Source organism: Lonchura striata, chromosome 1 (assembly GCF_046129695.1).
Source record: "Lonchura striata isolate bLonStr1 chromosome 1, bLonStr1.mat, whole genome shotgun sequence".
Taxonomy (NCBI): Eukaryota; Metazoa; Chordata; class Aves; order Passeriformes; family Estrildidae; genus Lonchura; species Lonchura striata.
Genome location: NC_134603.1, coordinates 32,207,698 through 32,225,288, shown reverse-complemented (window position 1 = coordinate 32,225,288; position 17,591 = coordinate 32,207,698). Strand labels below are relative to the sequence as shown.

Below are 17,591 nucleotides of genomic sequence, written 5' to 3'. Positions count from 1 at the left end.
AAATAAATTATTATTTCCCAGTTAGCCACTTCAAATAAGTATCAATGTAAGCCAGGAAAGAAAAGTCAAAGAAGGTGTAACTCCTCCTGTGCATAAAAAATCCTGGACAACTGGAAAAAACTGATGAGCAGAAGGCTACAGTACTCAAGAGGATTGTGTTTTTTCCATGTTTGGAAAGTCCAACAGTCAGGTGAAGTCCCAGCTGACTGGAAGAAGGGGAAAAAAAGGAAGACACTGAGACCTGTCAGTCCCACCTCTGTACCTGAGAGGTTCATGGGACACATCCTCCAAGAAGCTGTACTATGACACATGCAGGACAGAGAAGGATTCAGGACAGCCACCATGGCTTCACTGAGGCCAAGTCCTGCCTGACCAGCCTCGTGACCTTCTACAATGGAATTACTACATCAGTAGACAAGGGAAGAGCTACAGATGTCATTTATCTGGACTTGTGGTAAGTCTTTGGCATGGCAGCCTACAAGATCCTTGTCTCTACATTGAAGAGATGGGTTTGATGGGTGGACTGTTCAGTGGATAAGGAACTGCTTGGAGAGTCACATCCAGGGAGTGGAATGAAATTATCTTTACAGCCCCTTAAAATCCAAACCATTCTATAATCAGTTCCATTGACTTCTATTTGCAGTTCTCAGTGGAAATATCAATACAAGGAAAAAAAAAAATCTATGTCATTCCCATAAAAAGTTGAAAAGTGCATGTCCAGTAGGAAATGCATGTGTTATCTATTAACAGAAACTCAATAACCCAGAAAAGCAAGACTAACACAGTCAGTGTTATAATGAAAACAATTTATAATAAGTCAATTTATCACACTGAAATAAGGGACTCCACAAAAAACCCTGACAATGATTATCTATCAACCATAGGAAACTTCCGTGCAATTCTGATTAATGGTAAATTCCTAGACACAACTCCTCATTGGACAGGGAGGGAAGGGATTTAGAGGTGAAGAATGCACACCTCTTCTGGATTTGTTCTTGATTCAGAGCAATATCCCAGATAAAACCAAGTTTCAGCAAAAGGCATTATTTCCTTCTGCCTTACAGAAATCTCTCTAACCCTATGTCTACTAAAGAACTTGTATTCCATTGTACTACACCTTGATGGGTTTTATGCATCTCAGCACTGCTTCCTCCCAAATAAAGAGACTCTCACCCTAGAATTATTCAGGACTGAAGAGAAAAAACTGCTATTAGAAATGGCAGAGAACTTCATTTTTCTTATCTCCAGCTATACTATCTGGATAATTTGCCTTGATATAAAAGATCAAAAGAAATATATTGTAATAAATTCCTGGATTTCTCCAGTCCTCAAAGACAGGAAGTCTGAAAGTGAAAAAATGCTTTTAAAGATTTCCTAAGTGTTAATCTTGCCACTAGAGTTAGAAGTAAGGCAGTTTATATATGAAGACAATTACTTCTACTGGACCAACAGGCACACACTTAAGATGTGATTTAAGCCCATTATTTGTTGGGGCTTTTTCCCCAGGTGGAGTAATAAAATATACTCTGTATTTCAAGACACTCTACTATTCCATTAACCACAACACAGAAGTTAATAATTCCTAATCTGATGAACATACGTGGGTATCTTTAACAATCTTTCATCACACATTTTCAAAATTTGGGGTTTTTTTAATCAAACATCAACTCACTTATTTCTGTACAGAATAACAAAGAGCTGCCTATAGACCTTTTTCCAGAACATGAGAGTATTCTATAGGAACTGGAACAAAACTGCAGAGGGCACAAAGGGCCTACTAATCACAATTCATCCAAACAATGAGAAAAAAAAATGTTTTAAGAGAGTAACTAAGTAATATTTAGAAAATAATCTTTAAATCAAGGTCTCTGGTGAATGTATTCCAGTGTTTCACTACCCATGGTATAAAATGTTTCTTTTGTGTCTTACCAAAATCCTTCATGTTCCAAATTGTATCTATTGCCCTTTGTCTTCCAATAGTGGCTGTTTTCCCTTGATATCTTCCTATTATGTTGTTGTAGGCATCAGCAAGATCTCTCATTTGCCTTCTCTTCTTACAGCTGAAGAAACCCAGTCTCCTTGAAGGTCACACAGTTCAGCCCCAGCCATCCTGCTTGTCATCTGCTGGACTCACCCCAGAAGTGCAATGTCTGTCCTGTAGTGCAGCTCCTTGAACCCAGCACTCCAGATGTGATCTCAAGTGCCAGAGAGAGGAGAAGAATCACTCTCCTCGAGCTGCTGGCTCGACACTTGCAAAGACAGCCTGACGTGCAGCTTGGGATATTCAGAAAACTTGAAGGTATTTTCCACAGATATTATGAAGGACTATATTTTTTCCTTCCTCTCTTTCTTAAAATAATTTGCCTTTTGTCGTGTCTCATTAATACAGAAACTGTATATTATCAGGAGACTGATCTAGTTATTAAAAAATGCCCTTAAATGAAGCCCTTAAAGACCAGATTCATATCATTTAATTAGGAAACCGAGTTCCTCATTACCACAGTAATTCAGAAAACATCTAAAGTTTGAATTTAAAAACTTGAAATTAATTTATATTCAGTGTTGAACAGTATTTGCTGACCAAAAAGGTTACAAAGGACAATAATTTTCAACACAGTCTAAACACCCACTCTTAGCTTCAAGACTCAAACGTACTTGAAAAAAACATGACTCTGGTATACCAAGTCCAAATACAATAGGTACAAAAGGCACATTGCAACTGCAAGATTCTCAAATAAAGCATTTGCAAAGAAACATTTCAGCATGTGAAAGCCTTTCTTATATTTGACAGCTATGAGTGCAGAATTATTACTTTTGTTTTCACAAGCATTCTAAAAAATTAGCAGCAATATAAATAGGAAGACAAAATATAACAGATTAACACATTTCAGACAATTTTAACTGTCATTCATAGAATCGTATACACCTAGGACTTAAAGATACTTCTCCATCTTCCTACCATAAAAGAAGTTGTGCTAAAAGCCTTTAACATTTTTTCACATCACTTTATCTCTTGCCTTTACAAGTGGAAGAATTTCCTTTACAGTAACAGATCTAGGTGGGTTAAATGGATTATAGTAAAATTACTTCCCTTAGGCTTCGTGGACATGAAAGTGTTCTTTTATTTACTTCAACTCTCACCTTTCCCAATCTCTACTCAAGTAAGCACTTTCAAGCCAATGCAGACTGCCCTCAAAATACCCTTTGGCAGGTTCACTCTGTTGGACAGAACCAAACACCTACTCTCAATCAGACAACCAGTCTAAACAACCAACTACGACTTTGATAACTTGTGGTCTTTATGGTTTCAGAAAAAACAGAGTCCACATGATTGATACCACATTTTTCTCGTGTGTTTATTCAAATGTCACATCAACACATGGAAAATTTTTGCACAGTCAAAATACAGCTACTGCTCCTCCTTCACATCAGCTACAGCCCAATACAGGGAGAAAATAATGTTAATTCAATGTGATTTCTTTTCTTAAACCCATTTGGCTAATTGTCTTTGCTAATTGTCGATTGTTTGCTATAGGCATCAGAGACTATTTGGGCCAATGATTTCCAAAGTAAAATTTTCACATAATAGTAGAACAACAAAAATAATATTTATCTTCTGGAAACTCACTCCAAAGAATTGTCAAAAAATCTCAGTTTTAGTTGCTTAAACACTTTTAAAAAGCAAACCAACCCACATAGCTAAATTTTAATTACTGACATAATATCTAGTGTCTAAAGATATTGAATCTGCCCTTGTTTGGCATGTTTTGTCATCAATTCCAGTCTTTGTCACCTATTCTTTGCTTTGCTTTCCTATTTACAGGCTCATTCCTTTCCTCATCTTTCTAATGATTTATAAGAACATCTTCTAATGCTTTTTAAATACATCACTTTAAAACAATGAATCACGAGTAGATTTCACTCATATATGCTTATCCTTTTAACATGAATTACTTAGTTTCACTTTTCTATACACAGCCTCCTCAATCTCCATGTCACTGAACAGGCCCTCATGGTGCCACGCTGACTTTTACTATTATTCCTATTTTTTTCCATATTGAGACAGCTTGATACCAGACATTAGTATTTTTGTCTAAAAACCTGTAGCACCTCAACACTCCAGCTATATTAAGATGTGCCTAACTAAAGTCAATATAACAACTGCTTTCAGCTTTTTCCTTACCATGAGTGAGGAATACATTTTTAATCACACTCAAGTTGCTTTCAGCCTCTCAATCAGCTCTTTCAAATCAAAATAGAAGCTAGTGCAGCTATTCATGCCTAAAATAATGTCCAAACACATTTTCCATACACTGATACACTCTTGGGAGCTGTGCTTGCTTTACTGTCCTTTTCACATCACAAGGCACTCTCTTCAATGTTTCTGCTAACCCATCAAAGGATTTCATATAGAAGCACCTTCCTGCTTGTCCACTTTCCATTGAAAAGGACTGGAAGAAAGCTGCAGACTTATAGGGGAAGAAGGCTGCAGACTTGCCTGAAGGATGCACAGGCAATCCAACTTTTTCTTATTTTTGAGAGAAAATCTTATGCTTAAACATTCTTGTAATATAACTTTAAAATAAAGTTATATTACTAGAACTAAAATGTATCAAATTGATATAAAAATTCACAATTTAGAGCGAAACAGAACAGCTGAGTAAGAATATCAGAAACCCAAGACTGGTTAACAGCACAGTCCTTCAACTAAAGTAATAATCACATGCAAAATGCAGAGGAGTGATGTAACGAGTTTATAGAAGTATTTTCAAGTGGAAATTTTTGAAACCAAGATTACTTATTCCTTACTTATACCTATCTCTACAGGAAAGGATGAATCAGGGATGAAATCAAAGAACACAGCTTAACACTGATCCAAGCACCATTTCCAAAAGAAGTTTATTCAAGTACTTGAGACATGACTGACATAGCAATGTTTTCTATCCTCTTGCTTATTCTGTCAAACAGGATTTGTACAACTCCTTCAATGATCCTCCAAAGATATTCTACAGTATCAAACCCGTAAGACTTCTTACAGCATATGGAAAAAACAACACAAAATTGTGATGCCAGTGGGGGAAAATTCCTGACAGCTCCCCAGACAGGTCACAACCACTTCTATCATTTCTATCCTGACAGACAGCACTCACTGTCTGTCATGGTTCAAGTTAAATGTATGTCTGAAGTCAACAGTTTCTATCAAAAATACACACTCCTCTCTCTCCAAACTAGCACACATCTTTTACTTGGTCACCTCTGGAACTGGGGAGATAACATCTCAAATGCCACAGCTGAATTCTCACTTGAGTTGATTCTGGGTGAATCACAAAGAAGCAGGCAGGGCCTGCACATAAAAAAGATTCAACATGTGAAAAGGGAGAGGGGACAGGAATATAGGACAGGAAGAAATTTAGAGGTTTTCAATATGAGTGCTTCAAAACCAGCCCTAGAAACAGGTAGTTTGGTCACTGTGTATGACTGGGCTGGACATTATAGCACATAAATGCTTATTAACAGATACAAAATTATTTCACTGGTCTCTGTGTCCCTGTTAGCTACCCCAAGTGTCAATAACCTATATTCATAAAGCAAGTATGGCATCATCACCATCACACTGCCCAAAACCAGGGATTATTTTTCTGATTCTACCACAAACAAGGGACACGTATGGACAGACAGAACAACAGAGCTTAACCACAATCCCTCACAATGAAGTAATGCAAAGGCGTCTTCTTTACCCACCATGAAAACTTCCCTACTCTTGTAGGCATATGAAAATTACCTTTCCCAAGACCTTTAAAAAGGAGTATCACAATATCAGGAGTCTTCTCAGTTCTAAGTGCACTGCCAGAACTCTTACAACAGCTTTGCCCCCCCCTTGGAAAAGTGGAGCACAGAGTTAAAGTTTAACAGAGCTAAGGGCAAACAAAAACGTGTACAGTGAAGGCAGAGGGGTCATTACCAAGTACCACTTATGTACATACAGCTGAGAGCACCTAGGCCAAGCAGTGAGTGTTGCTTCAGGCAATGTTTTATTCTTCATAACTAGAGTGAGAAAAGCATACATACAGTGGTACATTGGCTGTTGATTAGCAGTGAAACATTAACACATTAATCCAATCAAGTTTGAATGTATGCCCATACTCCTGGATTATTATATCCTATGAGCTGAAATGACAAACTTTGAAAACATAAATACAGAGAAAATAAAATGGCAATTCTTGAATACTTCACATTTTGGTGTTTCAAGAAATGCAGTACAAAATGTGCAGTGTGTTAAATCAGCAATATCTTAAATGAGTAAACTAAATGATGAGCTATCTTAGTCAAATACCTTACCTACAAACAACCTATTTCAGTGATCTTCCTTTTTATAGAGAAATAAATTAAGAAGGAAAAAAGTTGAGCTGATTAAACTCAAAGCAGATTCAGCAGAAGACATGATATATTAAGGGAAATGCTAAGAATTTGGCAGAAAATAGCTAAGGGAAAAGCAAAACTATCAGTAGAGCAGAAACATACAAGTAGAGCAGAAAGTGTCAAATGGACAAATAGATTCCTTTCACTTCTGCTGGAGGAAATGTTTCATTGCCACACCTTATTTCACCATTAAAACTAGATGTGATGGGCAATTTACCTGAAATGTGGTGACCTTTTCACCTGGACTGGTAGGGACTCAACCAGCCATGTCTAATAAGGTAGTATCAAGATGATACGAAGAAACAAAGATGGAATGGCAACTTCACAGACTAGGAAGCATGCGGGACCAAAACATCTCTATTTGAATTGTGTTACAAACCTTCTATTTCTAGGCACTCATATTCCCTTCTTTTGTTGCAAGAAGCTGTCAATGTAAGAAAGGAATAGTTTTCCAAGGCCGAGCCTTCCTGGACACTGTAAACTCAAATCTTGATATGGCTCAAATATCAAAGAGAAAGAAAATTAACTCATAAACAGTTAGAAGTTAACCATTAATCCCATGGGAGCGCCATTCTTCTATTTTGGTATAAATATATTGGTAGAACTGCTGCACCCTAGGGACACCTGGAAATATTTCTTCCATAACTACCAAAACTCTCTTCCACATCCAGAAATTTCAATAGGCCCAAACTCTGTTAGCACCAAAACACTGCCAATAATACGATAATGTCCTGGCAAAGAATTTACATTTTGCTTATGAGCTGCAGCCTGCCACCTCCTTGCCCATTCAAGTTATAAAATGTTTCACAAAAAGCATCCTTTCTGTTTTGGAGAAGTTCACACATGCAGGAGACAGTCACAGTACAGAGACAAACAGCAAGCTTGTCTCAGTACAGGAGCTGAAAACAGGCTGCAATGACAGTGTTGTACCATGTTGATTCATAAGCAAAGCTTGACTGTTAGTACAAGCTACTAGTCTGAGAGTGTAAGACCACTAGAACTCCATTTTCAGTATTTCAGTTCCTTCCATTCACACATTTCTTACTGAAAAGTGTCTCAAGTCCAGAATATGGAGTTCTAAACACCAGGTAGATAGTTATGCTTTTCAAACTAAACTCATCTACAGAAGAAAAAAATCCAACATATTTTGAACAGTTTAAGTATTCAGGAACTCACTGCATATTAATCTTTAATTAGAAACCTAACTTAAACTACCAAAAAACTGTCAAACAGAAGAGAAACAATATAAAGACTAACAATTGTGACATTTAAGAAAAAGTCACCTGCCACACTTCATCTCACTACTTAAGAAATCTAAAGAATGGCAGTTCCTACAAATAAAAATCTTTTTATTTCCCAATCAACCAGGTAATTCAAGAAAGCCCTTGCAGAATATGTCCCATAATTCAGGTGAGATAATTTGCCCTAGACTCTCAAACACAAAAACCATCAAGATACTTGATTTATCACAATCTTGCATTAATTCCTCCTATCAAAATTCCTAGTAAGCTTTAGTCAAAGCACAGAGTAGGAAAGACAGATAATTGTCTGGACGTGGCTAATTAAAGCTTCACAAATGCATAACAAAACAGCTCCACAAAACACTCTGTCCTTATTAAAAAGTAATACTGGGATTTTAGCTCAAAGACTTGTTTTTCAGTTTTATCTATTTTTGGCTGAATAGCAGTTTTCAATCTATACAGAGAATGCAGAAGCAGATTAGTCTCTTCCTCATTTCTAACACGACATGTTAACATCTGGCAACCGAGTTCTAATGTTATTTCCTCAGACCAACCCTGACTTCAAGATCAGAATGTCAAGCATTTTGCATATTTCTCTCATTTTAAAGAAACCAAATGGCAATGCATTAATCTTTTTATTGAGCCACTTACAATAAATTCCTATCACTCATCTTTTGTTCTTCTGAGCATTTAAAAACTTCAAAAATCCAGTCATGGATTGAGGGTGGTGTGAGGAAAGATTGTTGATTTCTCAGTTTGATAATAGAGTATTATCTTCATAAGCTCCAAGACATTCTGAAACATTTGACTGAAAGGTCAAAGCAATACTCCTCTTTAAAAGAGAATAATACGCTTGATTTAAACTCACTAAGAGACAAGATCAATCTGAAATCGTAACTACAGTACAATTAAAGATAAATCACAATAACTACACAAAGGAAACATTCTCTACTTCACAGTCTGAAAAGCTTTTTGCCAGAAAATCAAATTTTTTACAATGAACCTGTCATTTGAAAGCAAATTAAGTGGAATCCACTATTACAGAATAAGATGAAACTGACAGCAAGTCATCTGCTTTGTAAATGGAGTCTTCAAATGTACCAACGCCCAGCACAAGCCTCACAAGTAATAAAAAGTCAACCACAGATAATTTTATCTTTTAAAGAAAAGAGTCTAGCACTACTTGAACTACTTCAGTTAAAGAAATTTATTTAAGATAATAGTGAAGGCTGGCACAGTGAGGTCAACCATATGTTTACCAGGGAATTTCTCATCCCTATAAAAACATTCCAATAGTTGGTAACCAAGATAAAGTGTTCTGACAAAAAGCATTTAGAGAGAAAAAGAGGTAAAATGTTTGAAGTAGCAAGCAGTAACAAGATTTAAATAGTCATCTAATCAACATCTCTAAATATGATGGGGGAGGGTTTCTAACTTAAGAAGGGGCAAGGAAACTGAATGGATTTAGATTTCTTATTACTGCCCACCAATTCCTAATGAAGAAGAACAAAATAAATCAATACGAACAAGTGACATCAAATTCTATTAAGCATTTTATTCCAGCAGACTTTCAGGGACAATATTTGCTATGCTCTGCTAAACTATTATCATCATTTACTGACACACACAGAGATTTTCTTCTTGAGGCTGATTAAGCAGTACTTTTAATTAGGTTGAATAAAAAAAGATGACAAATAACTTTGTATTTGTAATCACCCAAGGAGAAACAATTATTTTTTAGTACTGTGTATGAAAGGATGAATAGCTGGTATCCTCAATGAGATCATTAATTAGTAAAAATGAGGTATCTCACAATTCCTAACTTAACACCACTAACTTCTGTCCTTCCTTTACTAACACATTAATATTGCTTTTAGGAAGGTAAATTAAAGGTCCTCTCCCTTCTTTCCTTGCCATCCCTGACTGATACCTGTTTTTCATGCCAGTAATTAAGGTCACCTGAGGAAAAACAAGCAAACAAAAAACCAAACTACAAAGGCTTGCACAGATTCCAGAACATATTTTTGAACAAAGTAAAAAAAAACAAAAAACAAAAACAACACAAACAACTGCAAAGCCCAGAACAGATTCCAGAATACCTTTTGAAAGCCTTCAACTATCAAAAGCGGGCAGAAGACACGTTACACAACTTTCATTGATCATAAAATGTTGCCTACTGGCTCTTTTTATTTAAAGCATTTAACCTATTTATTTTCATTTGGTTTCATAAAAGAAGTTGTAATAGGTTTCAGTGAATAGATATTATCTCTTCCTCCCTTCAAAAGACAAAAACTAGATATCCAGATGACAGTTCTGTGACAGTCCTTCACTACTTCAAAACCATGCAAGACACACAAAATTCCTGGCTCCAAGTACTGAGCGAAAGACTTTCATCATCCTCTTCCCCTCTGTCCTAGTGGAAATTTTAGCCTGTAATCTGCTTGAACGCTCATCTCTCAGTTGTAAACCAAGGCTCTGTGAGAGCCATGATCTAATGATCTGAAGGCACTTATGTTGGTTGCACACTATGGGTACAAATTCACTGGGAGCTGTGCCTTCTCTTTCACATCAATAGGGGTAATTTAATCCCAGTCTCTGCGTGTAGTCACCAGTATGACCTACACCTGTACAATACATAGTGAAAATCCTTTAGTCTAAAACTCTTCACACTTTTCTCTAATTGGAGCAAACAATTAGAGAAAGTACTTGATCACCGAGTTTCACACATTGTTTAAGCTAAGCTGCTTTAGCTTATTAATGACAAACCCACAGAGCCTCCCAAGGGAGCAGCTTAACAAGACAACATTCCCTGCCTCTTGCAAATGTATTGTGTTATATTTTTCTCTTCTCAGAACTTGAATAGCTAGGTCTAAACACAAGTATAAGATACTATAAAACTCAGAGCAAAAAATAATTGGAATCAACCAGAATTACTCTTCTTTACAACAAACATATGTCTATTTTATTTTCCTTATTGAAATCATCCACATATTCATGAGACACCAGTGTTCAATGTGATAGGTTGAAAGCATCCATGGTTTTTTACATTTTTAGCGGTATAGTTGGTCTATTTGTAAGAAATAGCTGCTGATAGTGCTCAGGGGACACTTGTTTCAATAAGCTTTTCTACTACTGCTTTCTTTCTCTGAAGTGAATTCTTCCATCATAGCTCAAAAATTCTGCAGCTGCTGCACAGCAATGTATTTCCCAAAATTCTATTTACACAGGCAGATACAAAAGCAAGCGAATGAGACTCCTTAGGGCCTAAATCCATAACTTCTATTTTATTTATCTTTACTGAATGAAGGCTATAAATTTTAAATATCAGTTAATATTCAAGATAAAACTTTATTAATAAACTTCCAAGATTAAATTAACTTATCTTGATAAAATTACTAAAAATTTTGTATTTATCTTACTTCATTCTAGCATGTTTATATGCCAAAGCTAATACAGCACACATCAGTACAGACTGATTACCAAAGGTTATGTAAAGGACAAGCTCTTAGTGGACAGAGGAAAATATTTTTATTGTCTACTCATTCTGGTTTCAATTATGGTACTCACATTTCACAGTTTAAATAATTACTAAATTTTTTATCTTCAACAGCATTTCACCAATGGAACCACTAAACACTTTACTGACTACCAGTAATTTTATTTTGTTTATATCCCGGAATTGGTTATACAGCTACAGTACCCACTCATTTTCTTTTTGAAACAACACAAATAGCATCCCATACTATGACACTTAGCAATACAGAACCAATGTGCATAACCATCCAAGTTACAATTCACTGAAAGCTTTCCCCATTTAAGGTTGGAGTTTGGGATTTTTTTGGAACACACAATAAAAAAAGTTTAATACTTTTTCCTGGACAAAGCTTTTAAATAAGAACAAATTATTGCCAAATCATTAAATAAAAACACTGCCAGTGTTGAGCAAAGATTGCACAATAAGTAAATGTTCTGACAAGAGCTGGAAACACAGACTTCCACCAACACTAGAAGCACAGGTAAAGAATAGAAGGAAGTGTAACCAAAAGTGTATGTATTTTTTCTGGAGATTTCAGTGGCCTGTAAATATTTTCCTCAACCCCTACATCACTGACTGAAATTACTGGGGTAAAACTTGCAGGAAATCTTTGTATTGTTACTAGCTTGCCTTCTGTGATACAAGTTCACTGGGATCTCAAACTGGCCATGAATTCTGCATTGTCATCTCACATAGTTATTTTATTAGATGGCTGCTTAGACACACATTTTCAAAAAAAATTCTTTTGATGGAACAAGATTTTTCAAGTAGCACTTTATTTTGTTGTGTGCATGTAATTTGATGGTAGCCCACCACAGCAGTTTTCAAAACATAACACAGAAGCACAGTGAAAGCTAACATCCTATACTCTTTACTGAAGTTGTGTCATTAATTACATTACCTCTGCATTCAATCAGATGTAAACACCTACAAGTACAAATCTTATGTGCCTAACTTTACAGAATAGATGAGAAGTTATTCTGGTGATAAAAAACCTAAAACCATCCCTCTAAATATTCTCACAATTGCACAAATAAATCCAAGGTTTGTAGTATTAAAACTAAAAGGAAGTGAAAGGTAAATCATAGTAATTAAGATGTTAGTATTATCAATAAAGTCAATCTTTCAAGTTTGTGATGCAAATAGTTCATATTGGGACCCTGAGGGAAAGGCTTTAATAATTTAACACTTCATACAGCAATGACGTATTTTGTGTGCATTTTCAACTGAACTTCCTTACTCTGCTTTTACCTGCTCTTCCATTCATAAAGCAAGCTCTGTGTTTCCAGCTGTTCTGAGAACAACTATTTACTATTTCTTCATTATTTGCCTTTAAAGACTTCAGATTACTAAAGATGCTATATCAAAATTTTCTAAAGCAAATCCATTCTATTCCCTTGTTCTACATTACTTGTACCTTTTCAGAATATTTCTGTGTTTTTATCCAGGAAAACATAGCACATGCTTGGGCTTTTTCTGGGAAAATTCTTGAAAATAAGTGCTCTTCCTTTAAAGGCTTGTCTAAGGTGTGTTAGCTTTTTTTAAGAAAAAATATGATTTGCCTAAAGTTATGCAAACCAGGTTTAAACCAGTCCAGCAGTGGCAAATTAGCAACAACACTGTGGTTAGAAAACAAAACACAAGGTCTCATAAGCATTGGCTTCTACTGTCACGGAAAAAAAGGGTTACAGAAAACTCCCATTACAGATTGTCCACACAGATAAAAATCACTGTAAGTTTAATGATACATACAAAGACTCAGAGTCACAAATTACTGTGCATCCACTGAACTGCAGTAACTGTTCAGGTTGCTGCTCAGAGCCATCAGCAAAGAGGCAATTTATTACAAGTTTCAAAGCTTCACTGAAGACTGACTAAGAACAGGCTAATCAGATAACTCTTGTAACTTAATCTGAGACTTTTCTGTGAATCTGTTAAAATAAATGTAATTAACTTGGGGCATCATACACTGTTGTATAAAATTACAGCAGTGTAAGAAGCAATTAGAACTTACTTTGTGCACCAGTGTATCATTTTTATCAATAAAATAAATAATATTGTCATAATAGTACAGTGTCACACCACTAGCAGAGCCAGAGATGGCAATGAGTTTCACAAACGTTTCAGGTAAACACTGTGTATTTAAAAACACTATACTTAATCAGAAATATGACATCTTTTTGTTGTGTCAAGTAACTTAGTACACAGCAGTAATTATAATAAATGATTCTGGACCAAAAAAAAAAAAAACCACTTAAAATTATAGATATTGGTTTCCTTTGTAAAACATTTTTTTACACTGAACACTTAAATGTTAATTGACAGAATTCAGTCTTGAAATCTTGGTCATCTGGGAGCATGTCTACAATAAACTTACTAAATTTAGTAAGTTCACTTACTAAATTTGCATTTATGCTTCCAGTTTACAACTCCTTTCCAACATGCTAAACTACATTATTAAATTAGCAGATTACTAAACATCAGAAATTTATTAGAGCATTATGCAATTAGCAACATACAGACAAAAAATCTCCATAAATGTCCTTGAATCTCTTATCAAAAGACAACAGAACATCACGTAAGAAAACAAAAAGTGCCATCTTACAGCTGGTATTTCTAAAATGAATGCAATTACAACATCAGACTTAACAGGGTGTATTTCAGGAAGTGAGTATTACCCTCCACACATCTGACGTTTAGACAACACTTGTCATTCCTGTATCCTCAACAACCTCATTTAATATGTAACCATTTTTCTCCCTTTACAGAGGGAGCAACAGGAATTAGGGTGAGGCACGCTGTAGAAGGTCATTTACCAGGCCAGAGACAGCAACACAGCACAGCTCTGCCAAGTCCCTTTACAGCGTGCCTCTTTCCCGGTTCACAGCTGCCATTTTCCTACTTTTCACACGGTTTTTTAAAGGACACTTCTTAAGAAACTACAGCCTCTATTTTGCAGTTGAGCTTGTAAAAGTTTGTACATTAGAAGAAGAGCATTGCAAAAATGCATTTGACAGATAGAGCTAATAAAACCAAGGCACATCAGACTACCTGCTAAGCTACTGCTAAAAGAACATTCTGTACAGTACGTTCAATTTCTAGATCTCGTTTCATTTCAGTAACTGTGAAAGACACACCAAGGAATGGGGGGAGGAAGGGGGAGTTATGCTTCTAAACTTCAGGAGAATAATTTTTATCCCATACAGTTCAATAATTTGACATTTAAATCCTTTTTGGCTATGCTAAATCCAGCTTATTATGAAAATTAAACAAATTTCACTCATTTTATACACTCTTTCCATGCTGTTCTATTACTAGTGACAAAAAATGTAAGCTGTACTGGACCAAAATGAGATCTAGATGATTCAAATATAAAAACAAAATGGAAAACTATAAATATCCGAGAAAAAGTAGAGAAGTTACTGGTTAAATAAGGAGAGAAAGGGGCCACTGCCACAAAACCTAGAGCTCTTTTCTCCTGCCCCAGTCATAATAAAGCATTACCCACTGAAAGCAGCACAGTGAAAGCGATCCATTCTACCAGAGAAATTTCTGCAGCCCCTGTTTAAGAACCCCTTCGGAGTAGGTATGAATGAATAATTCAGCTGGAAATACCTGTCAGGCAGCAGGATGTTCCATCCTACTGTACCTACAGCAATACCATCCGGCCGAGAAAGCCAGACGGTACCTGTCCCCAGAGCTGACCCCACACCGCAACCTCATTTTACGGAGAGAAAGAGAACCCCACGGGCAGCAGGCGGCTTGGAGCAGGACGTGCCTGTCCCAGTCCCCCTCGTGCGGGGGAATCGCAGGAGCTCAGGGCTGTTGGTCACGGTCCCACGCCGACACGGGGAGGGCCCCGCTGACCGCGCAGCCCGCACGGTGCCATACGTTCCCACGGCGCCCAGCGAATCCGCGGCCTCCCAAGTCCCGGGGGCCGGCATCCCTCCGCCCTTCCCTCGCCTGCCCAGGAAGCGGCGGCATCGCCCCTGACGCCTCCCTGAGGCGCCTCTTCCCCCGCGCCCCGGGCCCGCTGCCTCCCCCCGCGCCCGCCCCGCCCGAGTCCGGGCCTCGCCCCTCACACCTCTGCGCGCCTCGCCTCCATCCCGGCCCGTCCGCCGCCACCTGCCCTCCCCGGCCGCGCTGCCCGGGACCTCGCCGCTCTCAACCTCTGCCCGGGCGGTTCCTCCCTCCGCGCCGCGCCGCGCCGCGCCGCGCACGCACACACCCGGCGGAACGGCTGCTCCCGGCTCCCCGCGCCGCCGCCCGGCCCCGGCGCTGCCCCGGGCTCCGCCGCAGCCGCCTCACCTGCATCGACGCCATGATGGGTCCGCCTCCTCCCCCTCCCCTCCGCGCCGCCGCCGGGCCGGCCCCGCCCCGCGCGCTCCCCGGTCACGTGCCCGTGCCCGCCCGTTGGGCAGCCGCGCGTGCGCGGGGCGCGGGCGGGGCGCGGGCGGGGCGCGGGCGGGGCGCGGGCGGGGCGCGGGCGGCGCGGGCGGCGCGGGCGGGGCGCGGGCGGCCCCGAGGAGCGGGAGGGGCGCGGGCGGCGCGGGCGGCCCCGAGGAGCGGGAGCGGCGCGGGCGGGCGGTGTTTGTTTGCGAGCTGCCGGTCCCGCCGCCGGGGAGGCTGCCCCGGCGCTGCCCGTGCCCTGCTCGCCCTGCGGGAGCGGCGCGATGCCCATCACCGCCACCCGCGGGGCGGGAAGGGGTTGATCCCCAGCCCGCTTCAGTTTGTGAAGGTTTTTAGAGGTCCACGTGCAGTGTTTAAGTCACTCGGTTAAATTCGGACTGCGCCCGCCCGTCGTGTGGGTTTCTCCGGGCTTTCCCTGGTGCGAGTGCCATACAATCGTAGGACCATAGAATGTTAAGGAGCGGGGAGGGACTTAGAAGATCATCTAGATCCGACACCCCCGCCATAGGCAGGGACACCTCCCACCAGGCCAGGCTGCTCAGAGCCCTTCCAGCCTGGCTTCGAACGCTGCCCGGGATGGGGCATCCACGAGCCTCTTCTTCCAGTGCCTCACCACCCTCACAGTAAAGAATTTCCTCCCGATACCTAACCCAAATCCCTCTTCCTTCAGTGTGTGCCATTACTCCATGTCCTGTCACTGGACCCCGCCGCAGGTCGCCCCGGGCCGGCGCCGCGCTCCTTCTGTGCGCTCCCTGGTGCTGCTGTGCCACAGCTCATCTGGCTCTCCTGCACTGCTGTCTGCTCGTGTATGACTCCAAATGAACGTGGGTGTGCTTTAGGTCGGAGCGTTCCTGGGTTCTACGTTTTCATTTCCTGGACTGGAATAATCCCTGTCCTTTGCACCAGGTGATTTTGCCGTACCTGTGTAGGTGAAAATAAACAGGCAGCACTCAGTAGAGTGACTGTGTGCAATCAATAAATTAAACAACTTGTGGAAACACGCTTCGTAAAGCTGTTATTCCTGCTGGAGTATTTCAGACCTAACAGATCCTCAAGATAAACCTACAAAATGTTTATCCAAAAACAACCTATAAAATTTATAATCCCAGTGGTTATGTAAAACTAAGGATTTAATAGAGAAACTGATTTTAGAGGTCATTATAATCCCCGTCTCCCCACTGCTCATGCTGCACATTCCAAAAACACTGAAGCCCCTTCCTCTGCCCCTTCACCCCTCTCCTTTTCTGACAATGTTAAAAAATTCTTGGGTCACCTCTGCTCCAGTGGTAGCCCTGATTTTTTCTTCAGAGATGGACTGAGAAGCAAAAACCAAATTATTGAACAATTGTTTGCAGTTTGTACTACCTTTGAAATCTTCGTTAATTTTAGACCTCTAGAAGGGTTCTGCACCCAAAAGCCAGTCTGCCTTGTTCAACCATATTATTTAGTGTGATGCAAGTACTACCTTTACGTACAAGCTTTACCTTCTGGTAAGTTTTTAATATCCTTAACTTTGAAAATGGGTAACTGGAGGAAAAACAAAACCCCAGCACAACTTAGCATCAGTTTCCAACTTTTATCCAGTATCAACACTGTCATCGCTGTTAAAGTAAGCATACAAACTTTGGGGTTTGCTTAAAAGGCAGAACCCTTTAAGCAGAAGAAGACAGCAGGAGTATCTTTACCCTGTGAGATAGCTGCAGAAGTGAACAAGCCCCATGGCTTTGCAAGATTATGCTGAAGACCAAATCATTATTTGTTGATTTTTGAGTAGGAAAGGAAATTAGGCTACCAAAAGTAATGATGGGAAAAGTATAGTCATGTAAATTGCATCCTATACATTGTCTTGTCTTCCAAATCCAATTCTCATTTATAAATTATGGGCTCCTGATGCTATGCAACCTGACATTGCTCAGCCATGTTTTCCCTGGAAGTCAGTATGTATTACTATATGATTTTTGCAAGACCATTTAGGTTGCAGAGGA

General features: G+C 39.4%; 1 protein-coding gene and 1 long non-coding RNA gene across 2 annotated transcripts in view; one reads left to right on the top strand and one right to left on the bottom strand.

Annotated features, from left to right (window-relative positions):
• UBE2W (ubiquitin conjugating enzyme E2 W) overlaps nt 1-15,547 on the bottom strand; it is a 29,536-nt gene extending 13,989 nt beyond the window's left edge. The window contains exon 1 of the mRNA XM_021530597.2: nt 15,505-15,547. Coding sequence (XP_021386272.1) covers nt 15,505-15,519 — 15 coding nt within the window. The 5' untranslated portion in view covers nt 15,520-15,547. The remainder of the gene's footprint in view (nt 1-15,504) is intronic.
• Nucleotides 15,548-15,815: 268 nt separating this feature from the next.
• LOC116183326 (uncharacterized) lies at nt 15,816-16,604 on the top strand. Its single transcript, XR_004147929.2, has 2 exons — nt 15,816-16,229; nt 16,320-16,604. It is a non-coding gene; the product is annotated as an uncharacterized LOC116183326 (long non-coding RNA).
• The last annotated feature ends 987 nt before the right edge of the window (nt 16,605-17,591 follow it).